The 16,916-nt window shown below is 37.5% G+C and overlaps 1 protein-coding gene across 1 annotated transcript in view; it reads left to right on the top strand.

The window, feature by feature from the left end:
• The first annotated feature begins 620 nt into the window (after positions 1 to 620).
• The window catches only part of TRPA1 (transient receptor potential cation channel subfamily A member 1), a 38,816-nt gene continuing 22,520 nt past the window's right edge, over positions 621 to 16,916 (top strand). The window contains exons 1-10 of the mRNA XM_059815587.1: positions 621 to 809; positions 3,483 to 3,645; positions 4,925 to 5,100; positions 6,891 to 6,998; positions 7,409 to 7,517; positions 7,878 to 8,023; positions 9,487 to 9,623; positions 11,863 to 11,911; positions 15,669 to 15,768; positions 16,652 to 16,752. Of these exons, the coding sequence (XP_059671570.1) occupies positions 690 to 809; positions 3,483 to 3,645; positions 4,925 to 5,100; positions 6,891 to 6,998; positions 7,409 to 7,517; positions 7,878 to 8,023; positions 9,487 to 9,623; positions 11,863 to 11,911; positions 15,669 to 15,768; positions 16,652 to 16,752 (1,209 nt within the window). The 5' untranslated portion in view covers positions 621 to 689. The remainder of the gene's footprint in view (positions 810 to 3,482; positions 3,646 to 4,924; positions 5,101 to 6,890; positions 6,999 to 7,408; positions 7,518 to 7,877; positions 8,024 to 9,486; positions 9,624 to 11,862; positions 11,912 to 15,668; positions 15,769 to 16,651; positions 16,753 to 16,916) is intronic.

Below are 16,916 nucleotides of genomic sequence, written 5' to 3' on the forward strand. Positions count from 1 at the left end.
GCGAGGCCGGTGCAGACCAGCCCCCCCACCACCGCAGCTCAGCGCTGCCCGGCCGCACCCTCGGGCAGGACAGCTTCTCTCCTCACAGGCTGCACCGCGGCTGGTACGAAGAGTCCGACTTCGCTGCTCCTGTTTCGCATTGCGTTTATTTATTTTAATTTTTGCACATCTCGCTCTCCGCGCTGCAGTTCGTTCACGTACAGATGCGCACGTCTCCCGGGACTTCTTCCACTGTCAGATACTCAACCATGGAACGAAAAAAAACCTCCCAAAACCCAGCTGGGATCGCTTAGCCCTCTCCCGCAATTAACGCTGTCAGCGGCGCCTCTGGCCGCCGCAGCTCCCCATTCGGCTGCGGGGACAGCCGCCGACCCGCCAAGGGCCCACCCAGCACTGGTTTAGGCGGTGGCCCCTGAGGGGACCGGGGTTTCGCGCCCCCGCGGACCGCCCGGGCCCTGCCTTTCGGCGGCGCGAACCGCCCGGCCGGCTGCCCGCCCCGGCGGGGAGCGGCTCGCCCTCCCGGGGACAGCGGCGGGAGCGCCCCCGCCCGCTTTCTCCGCCTCCTGCCGCCGCCGCTTCGGCGGGGTGGCCGGGCGCAGCTTCGGCACCGGTCGTCACTCGGTCTTTCGCCTCGCAGGTCTCCGGTGCGGGCGAGGCGGGCGCTGCTCGGAGCCGGGCGGGCCGGCGCCATGAAGCGCTCTCTGCTGCGGCTCTGCCAGTCGCGGGAGAAGGCAGCCGCCTCCAGCTCCTACCAGGGCGTCGTCTGCGAGGCGGATGCCGCCTCTGTCGCCTCGCAGGATGTCTTCAAGGTGCGTGCGAGGGGCGCGGAGGAGGTGGGGGTCCCGAGGGCTGGGTGGTGGGCGTGAGGGGACAGCCTCGGGCAGCCGAGCTGCCTGAGGCACCGAAGCTGGCGTGGGACAAGATGGTGCCAAGACTGGGACTCGTGTGAGGGTGTTGGGACAGGGAGGGGTGAAGGTGGAGGATATGGTGGGTGAGGATGAGGTGGGGGCTCTGGAGGCAGCTGTGCGGGCTTGGCCTTGGTTATGTCCCAGATGCCCTTTCCTCCAGGAGGCCCTTTCCCCAAGCTCATCAGTGGAGCCTTGAGGGAAGAGCTGTGAGGGGTGGGAGACAGGCTGGGAGCCGCCTTGTCCGTGTAGCGTGAAGACACAGGAGACTGTGGCATTGTGTGGCCAAGTCTGGACCGGGAGCAGCAGGAAGGTGGGGGGGGAGCAGGCGAAGGAGGATGCGGGTTGGCAGGGGCAGGTGGTGGGTGGCAGGCGGCTGCTGTGGGGCTCGCATTCCCCCTGGGCACGGCTCCCCAAAAAGAGTCCCCCTCTTAGAGGGAGGTCTAGAGGTCATGATGGGAATGAGTAGACCATCTAGCAAAAGTGGCCCAAAAGTTTAGAAGCACTGGAACCCTTACAAAGGGAAAGGGAACCAGCAGCACAACCTGCAAATGCAAAATTGCTGCCAGGAAGGATATAACCTCTTCCCTATTCTATAGAGAGTAGGACAAGAAGTGATGTGTTTATATTCTGCTAGGCAGACCTAGACCAAACGTTAGGGAAGCCTTTTTTAGCAGTAAGAATAATTCAACAGAGGAAGAGGTTGCTTATGGGACGAATGACTTGAGTAACTTTGGAGATTTTGAAGAGCAGGCTGAAGAAATTTGACAAAGTATGTGGCTGGGTTTAAAGACCTCTTGAGATCATTTCCGGACTTATTTTCTGTGTGCTAGCTGTAGTCCTGAGCAACACCTCTTCAGCATAACACGGTTTATCACTCTGGTGGGTGGTTTGCCACTACAGAGCTGTTCAGGCAAAGTGCAAAGGAGCTGCTGTTATTTGAAGTAGCTTGCTTTGCTGTTTTGAAGCAAGCAAAGTACTGAGAACACCTAACTGAATTCTTCCTTTCCTATGTTGTTAATGAAACGCTGCAGTATTGGCTGAAAAATTTTATTTTTGTTGATAGAAATTATCGTCATGCCACAGTTTGACCACATTTTGTCTTACATGGACAAAAAATTCCAATGTTAAGAGTGGCAAAATGTGGCCTAAATCAATAGAAATATTTAAAATTCATCACAATTAAAATTAAGGTAGAATATTAGAAGGAATAGAAGCTGGGCTCTATAATAAGGTTTTCTTAAACATCTTTTTGATGTGTATAAAATGTACAGATATTTGTAATTGACCTCTTATTTTTATGGAAGATGAATCACTTTAAATACCCTTTCCACAATTGTATCATCTGTTTTCTATTAGTTTTTTCTAATTGCATGTTTGAAGCAGATGCTACCCCTGTATTTGGCCCCAGTCTTCTAAATCTTTAAACGCATTTGTAACATCCACGAGTAACCTCACTGAGGCCAATGGGACTATTAAGCTGAAGGAAGTTAAACACTTGCTTAAGTGTATGAATGTGCGGCTCCGTAATGTGTATTTGCTTAATGACAGCAAAAGTTGTTGAGTCTTTGTGGCTCAGGGGATCCTGGAGAGCAAAATTTTCCTTTTCTTTTGCAGCTGAGGAGGGAACAGTGATTTTAGGGGATTTACTTTTTTTACCCTTTGCTTGCTTACATGCCTTTGGGAAGGTTTGCATTACTTTTGATATGCATTTTTCTCTTTTTTTACCTCCCAATTTTGTTGTTTTTCTTTTTTATTCCCTTTTAATTTTTTAATAACTTGTTTTTAAATTCCTGCCCATTCTACTGCAATCTTTTTTTCCTCCACTTTTCTTTATATGCAGGTGTGGGTTTTGCAACACTCTAACAAAAATATTTGGAGAACATCATAAAGTAAGAATCAGCAGGGTTTCTATAGTAGGCTTTGGTTGCAAAGCACAGCACTAGAGAGGTGTCAAGGTGTCAGAGGGCTGAGCTGTCAGAGGGGGTTTTATTGTATTATGCTGTGAAGATGCTGGGTTGTTTCAGGCTGAGATAATAGCCCATGGGATGCTCTTAGGATACTGCTGAAATTAAAGAATTTATTGGTTGCTCTGGCATAAAGTACGTCACGGAAACCCAATGGCTGAACTTGAAAACCCAGGATGTAATATCAGTCTCTGTAGAAAGATAGAGAAAAGGAATTTATCAAGATTATTAATTTTTCCTCTCTGTTGAATTCATTTGACATGGTCACAGCTGGAGAGAGTATGAAACAGTAAGTGATGAATTTGCTTGTTTGAGATTTTCCATGGTGGAGGGAGGATCTTGAGCTCACTACAGAAGACAAAATAATGTATTCAAGATAATTTCCATTTTTGGTAATTTTGCACTGTTTCTCATCTGGGTCTGATTTTGCAATCAGTCAAATCAATCTGAGTTTCACTGTTGACTCAATCTGATCAGTATTTGTGTACTTCTGTATGAAACTAAACAGTTCAGAGGGAATTCTTGAGTGGTAACATGCCCACAGTAACACATTATAGAATTGCTAACACCTTGCCTATTAGGAGAATGAGAAAATTTGTGTCCAAAATAGGTGATTTCAGATGGAAGTGCCTGTAGGCTAAGGAGCTTCATTAAGAAGAATCGTTCTGGGCTTACCAAGGTGGATGAATTAAATGCCACCCCACTGCATCATGCCGCAGAAGGAGGTCAAATAGAATTAATGCAGTTGATCATAGACGATTCTTCCTGTGAAGGTAACACACATTTTATGAACTATTTTATTTAACAGAATAAAAAAATTCAATAATCGAAGTGCTTGTTACCCAACTGAAGCAGAACTGGTATGTGTTATCTACATTTATAGATTTAAATATAGTTCAAACTGTCTGCCACAGTTTGCAATGTCTCGGGTGTGGTTTGGGTCACCCTTGTTATGTTAGGACTATTTTCTCTCTAATGCAGTGAATCGATACATCTTATTTTGTTTGGGACTCAGAATTACAGTCTTCAGGTATGAAAAAGAGAACTGCAGTGAAGTACAGTAGGCCTGACTTTTTGTCTTCCTTATTTATGTTATGTGTCTTTTAAATTTCCAGTATTATAAATGTAGCAAAAAAGAGTTAATTTGGTTTCCTATACTTGTCATTCAAGTTGTCGTTACAACTTGTTTACTTAATAGTGGGGAAGAATAAACATTTGATGAGATAGGCCATCTGAAGAAAGTTAGGGAAGAAGTGGTAAGTAGGAGAACATGGGGCCTTGAATGATGGAAAACCACTCTGTGTATAAGGTGTTGTTTAGTAGTTTTTTAATAAGCATTGTGAACTACATAGGACTCCACTGATAGACTGTGGGCTACTGGGAAAACATACTATGGCCCTGAAAAGCTGATTTTTTCACCTAATAATGGCCAATCTAATTTTAGATTATTCTGGCTGAAATAGATTCTTTTTCTTTGCAGTATATAATTTTTGTCTTAATTTTTTAGAGTATTTGTTGAAGTTTATTTGCAATTTTGAAGCTCAAAATATATGTGTAGAACAGACCGGTTTTATAACTGGTGTGAATTGATTTGCTTCTGTGTTATTAAGTGAAGCAGAATAGATGTGGTCTTTAATCTTCTTACAATTTGCAAGCACTTACTTATTTATTATCTCTTATTTTAGTTATTCACACTCACTTGTTCTCTGCAGCCTCTAAAGCAATAGCTGCAAAGTCAGATAGGATAGGAAAGAGAAGAGACAAGGAAAGAGGGGAAATTGAGTAACTCTTGGGGGGAGATAAAAGGTATATAATAATGGTCAAACCCCTCGCATCTCTCTAACCAATACCATGCATCCAGCACAATATTTAATCAATTTAACACAATGCACTGTGTGACATGCAATCTTTCCTTTTTTCTCTTCAAAGAAATGCTGTAGCACAGACCTAAACCTCTGTTGGAGACACTTTTTTTTTTTTTCAGTGTGATCAGAACATTTGATGGTTTTGCTTTGGTTTTGGTTTTGTTTTGTTTTCTCTCCTTTGACCTAGTATTAAATGTGATGGATTCTTCTGGAAATACCCCACTGCACTGGGCCACGAAGAAAAACCAAGTTGAAAGTGTTAGTTTGCTTCTCAGCAGAGGAGCCAATCCAAACATTCTCAACTCCAATATGATGGCACCTTTGCATATGGCCGTGCAGTCCCTGCATAATGAAATTGTTAAGGTAAGTCTAAAGTCCACATAAATATACAGACTTGATAAGTAGTTCAACAGCAGCTGCGTGCAGAACACCAAGACCTTTTTTATATATGCTGTGTCTCATCGTATGCTTTGTTTAGCGAGCAGGATGTGTAACATATGATGCGTATAGAAATGTTTGTGTCTTGTTAGCACAGCAAGTAAAAAGTAACTTCCTGATTTATATAAATACTGATATTTCTGCTATAATAGCAGTCATTATGTTTCATGGAGAATTCTTTTACATTTTCCAAACACAAGGAATATTCTTTAAAACAGCTCTTTTTAACACTAAAATTTCATGTAGGCATGTGTTATTTCAAATGTTTATGTTCTGACTTTTTTTTTTATAGTTATATAGGGAGTCATAGAAGTAGCAAAATTTTCTTGAAACTAGTGTTCTATTTTTTTATGAAAACCAGATTACAATTAGTCAGAAAGCACAGTTCTTAAAACCAACATTGTAATAATCATTTGTATAATAGCAGAACTAAAGCTGCAATTAAAAATTGCAAAAATATATTGTGAAGAAATTACTAAGGTGTCAACTTTGAACCTTGTAAAATAGCAACAGCATTGAGATTTTAAGCAGCATAATATTTTCATCATTTGTCCAAGTGCAATGAGAATGTTTTCACTCCATATGCGGCATTTGGATAGAATTTTAGAATTTGTAAAGTTCTTCAGTTTATTAGATGAATACAGTCTTAACACCGCATCACTTGCATTTCCCCTTACAGTTATCTCTTTTTCTAGTTCATCCAGATGAAAGGAAAACATATTCCTGTATCCAAGACTTAAAATCCTTTAGAGATTTTCAGTGCTAAAATATTTCACTGTCCTCACATCTTTTACAAAATCTGTATTTATTATGAATTGAGAAAAATAAAATATGAAATACAATGAAATTTTTAAAATGGGTTTTGTATCAAGTTCTGGGTTTGGGTTATTCTACAGCTCTGCTCTTGACTAAATGTGTGTTCTCATTTTTTCCCCACTCTGTTGTTTATTCAAGCTCATTCTCCTTTGTTTTCTAATGTCAAATTGCCTAAGAGTGATTAAAATGTACCACTTCCTCCAGTACAGAAAAATTCATTGGAATTACTAAAAAAAAAAAATAAATATGTAGATAGAGGAATAAATATGTGGTGCAGTGTGGTCATTATAATTTCCAGATCCTTTGCTTCTCAAAAAATGCTGGAAGCAGGCATAGAGGTACTTGGTGATACTGGTAGCTCAGTGCTAGCTGTTAACATAGGCGCTGAAGCAGGGATTCAGGACTGGAAGGGTCCCTGTTTTCATCAAGTCCCATCTCCCTTCATCTTACATAACTGTACAGTGATGCCTAATCGAGCAGCATCTACAACATTGCAGCTTTCCAGGGAATACAGAATATTACAAGACATTATAACAAACTTCAGTTGAAAATCCCCATCTGCAATTTGCTACAAAAAATATTTTCTCTCAGTATTGGGGGAATTGTTAAATAAAACTTTAAGATACACTGCAGCTATGTGCAATGTTTATCCTAGTTAGCCAGCTGCCTGCTGTAAAGAATTTTTCTTTTCTTTGTCCATTCTCACCTGCATTTTTCACCTGCGTATTTTTACATTCTCCCTCATTTTGTTTGTCCTCTGCCTATGCAGTGTGGGCTGTTGGCATGCAAAAAGAGTAAGTCACAAGAGTGCTATGGGTGATAAACAACAAAAGTGATGGAACAAGCCTTTATTGTTGTATTTGGCATATTGTTGACTGAATGTTTTCTTAAACATTTAGATTTTAGTCCAGCATAGCAGTACAGATGTTAATTTGGAAGGTGAAGCAGGGAACACACCTATAATTGTAGCATGTTACAAGGATAATCCTGAAGCGCTGACACTCCTGGTAGGTATAATTCTCTCTCATCTTTTGATGTGGTTCTGTTCACCTTGATGCAGTGTTATTCTGTTTCTGTCTTTGTTCAATGGAGGAAGGTTAATCATGGACCTATTATTCAAGTTACTTTGCATAGGTTACTAACAAACTTTAATCTTTTAAGAGCATAAATATGTCTGAGTGGCAAACGGAAAAAACTTAAACTAATTTTGAATGTCATCAGAACACAAAATGAAGCACATGTACGTATAGATGCTTGGCTATAATAACATGCAAAAGATGTTTGTATATAAACTTCACAATGCATATGCAACATAAAAAAAGGAGACAGCTGCCCAGGAGACTGTACCTGTAATAGTATGTTCGTTAGTCAGAATTTTCTGTATGTCATTAAGCTATATCCAGGCTTTATTTTTCAGATTGAAAATGGAGGGAAAATATGTAAACCAAACAAAACAGGATGTATGCCTATCCATGCAGCCGCATTTTCAGGTGCAAAAACATGTATGGAAATTCTTTTAAAAAAAGGTAAATGCGTTGTTCCCAAGCAGTCAGTAAGATTTATTATTTATAGTAGCGTTACCAATTTACTGCTTTAATTCTCAAAGAACTGTGCAAACAAGCACTTATAACTGTGATTGAATTTACAAGAAGTTAATACAATTATTCCTATGGGCAATTCATGCTAGTAACTTTTGTAGGATTGCAGCAGCAGCTTAACTGCTTTCCTAAGTATGTGCCCATCCATTGTTTAATTATAGATGTAAAAGGTTCATATTTTGAGGGGGGAGAATATTATTCCACAGTTAAGATACTTGTTTTGAAAGCCTTGATAGCTTCTGTTAATCTTTCTCGCTTAAAAAATTTCCATTTATTTTAATTTCTCAGGTGAAGAATTGGGTCACTCTGCTAAAACCCACATCAATTTTACCAATAATGGAAAGTGCAGTCCACTTCATTTGGCAGTTCAAAGTGGGGACCTTGAAATGATTAAAATGTGCATTGAATTTGGAGCCCAAATTGATCTAAAACAGGTAAAACTTCAAATGGAGCAAAATATAATTTTGATAAAACCTAGATATCTCTAAGTGGTATGAAAAAAAGATGAGCAGGTCATCATTGCTCATTGTCCTGTCCAATGCAAAACCTGGGGAGCAGCAAATGAAAACAAGTCTCTAGTTCAAATCAGGCAAAACGGCAGATTTCTTTACACAAGTTACATAGGATGTTGTGGCTATGAAAATTTTGCATGGATTCAAAATGCATTTGGGCAGATCCATAGAAGAAAAATCAGTCCTCAACTACTGAATATAATGACATCCCCTCTGGCTCAGAAAGTCCTTGAGTCATAAACAGATGGAGTCTGGGAGAGCACTCTGGAGAGTGGTATGGCCTTCTTCACAATCTCTGTACTATACATCTGCTATCATCCGTTCTCAGAAATGGGATTTTTGATCTGACCCTTTCTCATCATTCTTGTTTAACCTCAGCCTTGCGCTGGCCTTTACAGTATCTTCTTCGTAAGCAAGCACAAATTTGTGATACTACTGCTGCTACCATGATACAATTGGTGTAAGGGCCTGTGCTCAGCTTCATGATGAATAAACATTTCTGTAGATACCTGTCATTAATCAAATTGTTTGCAAGGCTCAAATCAACTCATGAGAGCAAAGATAAACATGGTTTAGCCTTATATTACTGGTTTAATTCTTTGAACACACGACTTTTCAATGAGATGATTTATGCTGCTGATTTTGTGATGGGTAAGACTGTTCTGAGAATGCTTATGGCGTTGTGGAAAAGTCCATTCCAATGCATTCACTGAAATGTTCGTGTTCTAAAAAGGAGAAAGTCAAAACCCTCAGGCATACATCAAAGCTGGTTTGTCCCATCTAGCTAAAAGAAATCACGTTTTGGCAAATCTTGTTATAATTATTTATTTATTCCTTAATAATTTTATGACTGTCTAACTTACAATTGTTTAATAACATATTAGACCAAGTTACTTTTAACCTGCAGAAAATTATATTTAAGAATGACATCTGAGGAAGATTCCATTTGAGGAAGTCAAAAACATTTAAAAATAATGAATTTTCTGTATTATATAGGCACACTTGTTTTGCTTATTCATTTGTACTGGTCTACCTATGGTTTTCCATAATTTTCCTTTGCTTCATCTCTTGTATTAAAGGGTGCCCTGTGTGTCTGTTTATTAATTCAACTACAAAAGATCATTAAGAATGCAATTATCTCATATCTTAGGGACTTGGCATAGAATATTAAGCAGCTTTCTAGTGATCCTTTAAAACTATCTTTTTAGTCCCTTCTGGTCTTTAAGATCTCTTTAGTGTTCCACTACTTTATTCATTACTTGCATAGAAATTTAGGCATTTAGGTATTATGAATCCTGGGCTAGATCACTAGTGTGTTTAATAGGTTGGAGGTTAGGTTGTTTGGGTTTAAATATTTAAATGTTGATTTATTTTCCCATTTACAGAATGAAAAATGCACAGCACTTCATTTTGCTGCCACTCAAGGAGCAACTGAGATTGTAAAGTTAATGATGTCATCCTATGCTGGTGAGGAATCCATTATTGATGCTGTAGATGGGAATAAGGAAACATTGCTTCACAGGTAGGAGGCTGCTCTGCCAGACTTAACTATAAATTGTGAGCCATGATATTCTTAGTTCTTCTCAGCATCCAATTATACTTTGGAATAGGGAACACCCTTCCACATGGGTTGGAACTTCTCCATGGGATGGAGAATGGTTTTAGTACAATATGAAAGAGTCAGTAATTCGGTGGCAATGTTAAAAGATTTTGGTGCTGATATCAAAATCGAAATGGTTCCAGTTCCCTTGGAACCATGTCAAGAAATGGTCACTAACAGTTTGTATTAAAAGTTTACTCCAGTAAAGTAGGAGGTGAACAAGTTTATGGAATTGTTAACAGCTTCTGAGGTTGTGGAACAAATGCCCTCATCTAATGGGGTTATGTTCTCCAGGAAATGAATGAAAAATAATATAAACAGTTTAAAAAAAAAATTTCTCTTTTTTCCCTAAAAAATTATCTTATACCTGAACAGCTACAAGTGGATGTTGGTACACTTCCCTATGACTACAAAGTTGCAGATGGCATTTGTGTATGTAATAATCCTCTAGACTTCTAGTCTTTCACAGTCCATTTGAAACCAGAGCACTAGACTGTGGAGAAGTTTCCTCAGTCTTCTGTAGCAGAAAGACGCTTAGTTAAATGTGCTGGCTACCAACTCTATGGAATATAGTATAATTCCCCATCTATACATTTTTGCAAGAAAGATACGTCTCACTGCATTTAAGTGTAATAATTTTACATTGTTATTCTTCAAGGAGTTTTACAATATGAAATAATTGGTAGAAGGTCAGAGACAGCAGAGATGATTGTTCTTTGGACACAGTATAAAGTGAAATGATTCAAAGATAATTGAAGAAATTAAAAGGGGAGTGTGTTGTAAAGTTAAGATAAGGCTTGGGTACACTTGAAATTCTACCACAGTAGAACTCTATTGAAGACAAAATGATGACAGAATGCCAAAGAAAATTGTGTGGACACAACATACTACTTAATAGATAACTGACTGTCATATCCATGAAAATTATTGTCTTTGGTAAAAGCTTGGATAAAGAATGACACACTCTTACTCCCTGTGTCTGTGAAACAGGAAAAAAATATTATCAAGAATCATCAGAAAGGTAGAAAATCACCCAAGTCTCTCAGGATATAAATAAACAGAATAAGGATGTTAACTTGTTGAGAAATGAAGTAACAGAGAAGCATAGGCAGGACTTGATCCATTTGCATTCCTACTGTCATGTTTCCATCTAAATGTTTTATAAAATGACTTCACTCTTCAGGCCGCTTGGAATTTATTTTGAGTGTGTGTAAAGCATCCAGTATTTATGTCTGGCTGGAGGGGTCTGCTATAGATAATGGAGGCACCTTTACCTATTTGGAACCATGATATGATATTTAAAATACGTGTTTTGAGTAATCGGTTCTAACTATAGTACACCCTGTGTTATTACCTCTTATAATGCTAAGGGAACTGTTATCTTTGAGATACAGACAACCTTGGAACTGTCCTTCTGTGTTGCTCATTGAGTCAAAATATTTAATAGGGGTCTGACTTCTGAAAACATTTAGAGTGTGTATTAACTGTGCTATACTTCCTGCTTAGACCATTTTTTTCCCATAATATATAATTCAATGTCTTATTGTACAATAAAACCTGAGCATTTTTCATGTGTATAGACAGCTTTAAAATATTTTTAGTAAATTATATCAGTATATTAGATTTTTTCAAGTAGACTTGCCTGCCACAGTCAGAATACATGTTTAGCTAAGTCATTGCCATTTTAACCCCACTCTAACATTATTACACAAAATATATAGCAAGTTATTTTTGATCATTAGCTCAATGAAATGGATTTGAGGGTCTAGGTCTGCCTGGAACAAACTGAGTCTGAAGTTTATGGAATTCTATATTGACCTTTGTGGTACACTGAAAGATTTAACATATGAAAAGACTGGTTCTGTTAAAAATGAGTGGTAAAATGCCTGTTGACCTATCAATGAGGTCTCTGTTTCCCGCAGTGAGTTTTCAATGTATTAATTGAACTGAACTTAGTTTAAAAACAAAACTCCATGACAAAAATGGAAACAATTTATTAAAATTAATTAGGTAATAAGGGTATCTCTTTGTCTCTTTATTTTAAAATGTATTTATTTGAAAATATTGGAAAATGCAGCAAATGGAGAAAAATGCTACCCTTTGGCTTGAAACTTCATTGTCCTTTCTAATGTTACTGTATTTTTGCATTTTTTCCCCACAGGACAGCATTGTTTGATCATTATGAACTGGCAGAGTATTTGATTTCAATGGTAAATATTTCATCAAGCAACATGTTTATAGAGATTATTGCTATCTATTACTACAGGGCTGCATAGAGAAATTCATAAAGGAGGATGTGTTCTCAGGTATAGGTTATTAAGAGAGGTAGGTATACTTCATCATGCATAATTGACAGTTACAGCACAGCAGTAGTTACGGCTCCATAATAGCATCCCATAGTTACAGAGGATGAAAACTTGCATTTTTATTTCCATTTTAGTTACTCCAAAAGGTATCATAAACATCTTTTACCAGATATGACAAACTGGTTCAGTCATCCTCACTTTTAGGATATGAAATAAATGCTAAACATGCATTGAATTTAATCTGATTTTTCCAGAAAGAAATCCTTTCTTTGAAGTATGTCCATATGATTGTTCTGGGATCCCATAGCCATATATTGAATTTCGTGCATGATCAAGAAGTATTTTTTACTTTGTGTAGTTTGGTTATATTTCTTTACTGAATAATTATGAGGGAGAAAGGGAAGAAACATAACCAGGGATGCTACTGGCTATGCTCCAACTGTCCATTTATACCAATTAAACTAAGGCTCATATAACCATTCTATGCCCCACTCTGATGAGGAAATTTTCAGAAATCAGCAGACTCCTATTTTATGTATGTTTAGGTTTTTTACTTAATTTCATGGCAATTACATTAAGAAAAATTCTCTTCTACATTCAGTTTTGCTTTTCTCAGAAACTCTGTTATAGGGATTTGATTTAGGCTGAACTAGATGTTGTGCTTATTTTTAATTCAAATGTGAAATGGTGAGGTTTGGCTGCTTAAACTTGTCTGACAACAAACCGATCTATAGAAGTTATTACCTGATAAATACAGGCACAAGTTTTTGCATGTGGAGGCTTATGTGCAGAAAGTATTAGAGGGAATATCTTTAACACTGCATTTGCTAAGAACAAACTTTTATTCCTTCAGTGTCATTTTGGCTATTTTGGCCTCTTTCATAGAATCTATTTGCCCTGTGTGGGAACGGATCAAAATATGCCAGCTGGGGTTAGTGGGATATGGCACGTACAACCTGTGCTGCCTGCTCTCTTAGACTCCTGGCAAGATCACTAGGTATAGTGTATGCTGTGGTATACACAAGGGTGAAAAAGAAAAGGTGGAGCAATGTTACTGCTCAAAAGAAATAGCAAATTCCAGTTCAGAATAACTTTCTGGTTTTAATAAAAAAAAAATATTTATTTTTTACATGAAATATCCACATTTCATGCACATTAACTTACAATGTTTACTTCCTTTATCTTATTTTTGGTACTTTTTGTGTCTGAAAATAAAAGCCATTGTCAGTGTTGCAACTAGCTTTTCTAGGTAGAAAATGTAAGAATAGCTACACTAAACAGAATTGTCCAGGCACACAATGTATGCTATTTACATTTAAATTACAGCAACTTTTTTGTAAGTAAGTTGTAGGTCAATATGCTACACAAAAATCAGAGGATCAAACTCTACAGATATTTCTTGCAGAGCTTTTCATTATTTTGCATTTGGCCTCAACATAACATGCAATGAGTACATGTTCTTGTTTTGGTGAGATGTACAGCTACAGTTTGCTATAACTGAAGGCTAACTGAAGCCTTAAAAAAAAGGCAAAAGACAGAAACCTAGATCATTATTCCTAACTTCTAAACATTACAAAACTTTGTAGCTTTAAAGAAGTGCTACTTACAAATTGGTTTGCAAATTAAGACTTTTAAGCACAGTGACTTTAACAATAATGTCAAAGTGGCCATTGTCACATTTGACAATTAGGTGCACAGTATCTGGTTTGTGCGTGCAAATGGCTTGATTGCATTTACAACTTATGTACACAACGATAAAGAAGAATAAAGATATGAAATTCAGAAAGTTTGCGTGATTTAGCTAGTATCTTAGCAATTTCCCTGCATCTTTTAGTGTTTTTCTTGTGTACTGGACAATTTAGCATTGAGGTGTCTGGTGCTTCCTGAGTTTACTTCATTAATTTTATTGAAATATGCTTATTCAAAGTAAATAAGCAGTAATTTTACTCATTTTCTTGCTTCTTTTTTTGAACTTCCTTTTTCCCCTTTTGCTTCTTTTGTCTTCACTAAAAGAAAAATGAAAGATTAAATTGGTATAAATACTAATTGCTATATTAAAAATTTGCATAATATTTGTTTTTATATTAATGTGTATTTAATTCATATGTATTAATGTATAAATACAAAAGTAAAAGGAGTTCAGAAACTAAATTTACAAACTCTTAATTCAGCTGTGTTGTAAATGTGGTAAATATATGTGGCAATATGTAAGTTACTCCTTATTGTGATAGATAAAGATGAATGCTGCTGAATTCATTTTGCTGAAGGCTGAACAATGATGTTAGCTGAAGGGAAGGTGATTAAAGATTGCATTATTAACTGGAAATTGCTGCCCTCTATTCACTGAAATGAATGAGCCACTTGGATAAAAAAGGTCTGTTTCTTTGATGAATAAGAACATTTATAAGAAGTTCTCTGACCTTGTAGAAAGGTAACTGAGGAAAGGGTTCTGCATGTGTTACTCTCAAACATTTCATCAACATGCATTGGAAGCTTTCTGTTCTCTGTGGTACAGTAATCATTGTACATTTAATAAATGTTTCTTATTACTACATTACAGGTTTTACCATCCTAGAAAGTAAATATTGCTCATGATTATGATTAATTCTCTCGAATTAGGACTGGACCAAAAGATGATTCAAGTTAATGGAAAAACTCCCATTGATTTTTTTTTTTTTTAATGGTCTTTGGGTATTATCTGAAATAAAATAGATTTTTTTTGTGTACTTTGTTCAACTAGTGCAATTTGACTTGCAACTCAATATCTAGAAAAATGATATCTAAAAGATCATAAAATATACATACATCTCATTGGTTCATTTACTTGTATCTTCATACTCCCTTGTTGGCGGGATTTTTTAGATAGATATGTTTATGCTCATAGTATTTTGCTGATATGATCATGGTGATACTGTGACCATAGTGACCATACTGTCCTGGCAATATGCATCTTGTGCAAAAATAGACAAAACAGCAAAACCAGGCTTTTGCCAGAATATCTCATTCCAGTCTTTGTGCATCCCCTAAGGAGAAAGGTCGTATAAAAAAACCTTGAGTTTGGAGAATAAAAATGTGTCCCCTGTTCATACAGCTACTTTGGAGTCAAAATTAACTTGGCTCATATAGCTTATGACGAAGAATAGAAAAGGAAGATAGATCGGGCTATACAGATAGAACTATACTAATCTCTGGATGCATTCCTTCTTGAACAGTATTCGTATAGCATAGAGGTTCAGAAGGGTCTTGTTCTGGTAGTTGTTTAATAGGTAAGACCACATCATTCAAAAGGGCTGCAATTTTTTTTTTTTTTCCCAGAGCTTCAATCCCAGTTTTTTCAAGTTAGAATTATATATTTTGAGTATGTAAATGCATGGAAACGTACCCTAACAAAAGATCATGAGCTGCGAGTTCAGTATACCTAGAAGCAGGCCACTATTATTTAGGCATCTAAATTTATATATATAGATGACTGGGCTGTGGCTGATAGTTTGAAAACATAGTTGTTTTATATAGAGATGTAGTGTGTTTATTGAATTTACTTATCTGGAGCATCTGGAGTTACTAAGAATGCCTGTAATTCTGCTATGTTTAAAAAGGGCAACGCCATTTTAAAATTTCATTTATTCATTATTTATGATAAACTTGAAATTCTTTATTGCAGGGGGCTGATATTGATAGTGTTGACATAGAAGGTCGATCCCCACTTCTGTTGGCCACTTCCTGTGCATCATGGAAAATTGTGAATTTACTGCTCTCAAAAGGTAAAAAGGAATATGCACATGTGATGTACTTCCTTTGAGCAGGGTTCATACAAAACTGCGTCCAACTTTTCCTCTCAATTTCAGTTCAATACTTCAGGATACAGTCCAGGAGCAGCTGTGCTAAGCAGCTGCACAGTGCTGGTATCCCCTGAGATAAAGGAAGAACTAGTGTGATGATTTCCCCCTTTTTAATACAGAGCAAACACGCTGTAGAAAAATGTGTATGCCATGTGTCATGCATCTCATGGTAGAGGTGGCATTGGCACTCCATCCCTACATTCCTTAGCAGTTCACAAAGTAAGCAGAATTGTGGAATAAATGCACCACTTGCAGAGTCATGTTTCATACCAACAATCGATCTTTAAATGTTACAGCCCATATTTCAAGCGTTACCTGTGATTTTATATAATTACAGTCACCTTGAAAATGTTTGAGCTATATCTTTCAATTGCTACACTTTTGGTGCAAGCTAATTATTGTTTCTATATTTCCTCTTGTTAATAGTGATATAACTGATTTTGTTAGTAAGTTCTGAAGCTGTAACAAGAGTACAAGTTTAAAAGATTAGAAGAGATGATCATCTGCATCTTTAAATTACTTCTTGATTTGTGGGTGCTCAGTATCTCTGAATATAAGGGCCCTACATAAATCTCAGTGCTGCAGTGAAATACAAAATGCATACATACATGAGATAATGACAAAATCTGAGTGTCAGTAGAGGGGGTTTTGTAAGCAAAATTATATATTATAATGTTGACTTGAAATAATGTTTGTTATTTTATAGATTTACAAATACATTTGTTCCTTTGTCTTAAACATCATCAATTAGTGCCAGGGGCCAGCAGTTTTGAAGTTGCTGGTATTTATTTCCATATTTATCTAGGAGCAAATGTATCATTAAAAGATCATCTCGGTCGGAATTTCTTGCATTTGACGGTATTGCAGCCTGGAGGATTACAGCATCTGAATGAGAAATTTCTGCAGGTACAGTAAGCATCAATGTATGTCTTTCTGTTACCCTTACTAGAAAACGTAAAGAAAAAAGCAACTAGCATTTTATTTCAGAATGTTTGTAAAAGTTTGTGGTACTTGTTAAGTTGCCCAGTGTCACAGAAAATAGTTTGAAGAGGTACATATCTCTCATGAAA

This window comes from Gavia stellata, chromosome 3 (assembly GCF_030936135.1).
Source record: "Gavia stellata isolate bGavSte3 chromosome 3, bGavSte3.hap2, whole genome shotgun sequence".
Taxonomy (NCBI): Eukaryota; Metazoa; Chordata; class Aves; order Gaviiformes; family Gaviidae; genus Gavia; species Gavia stellata.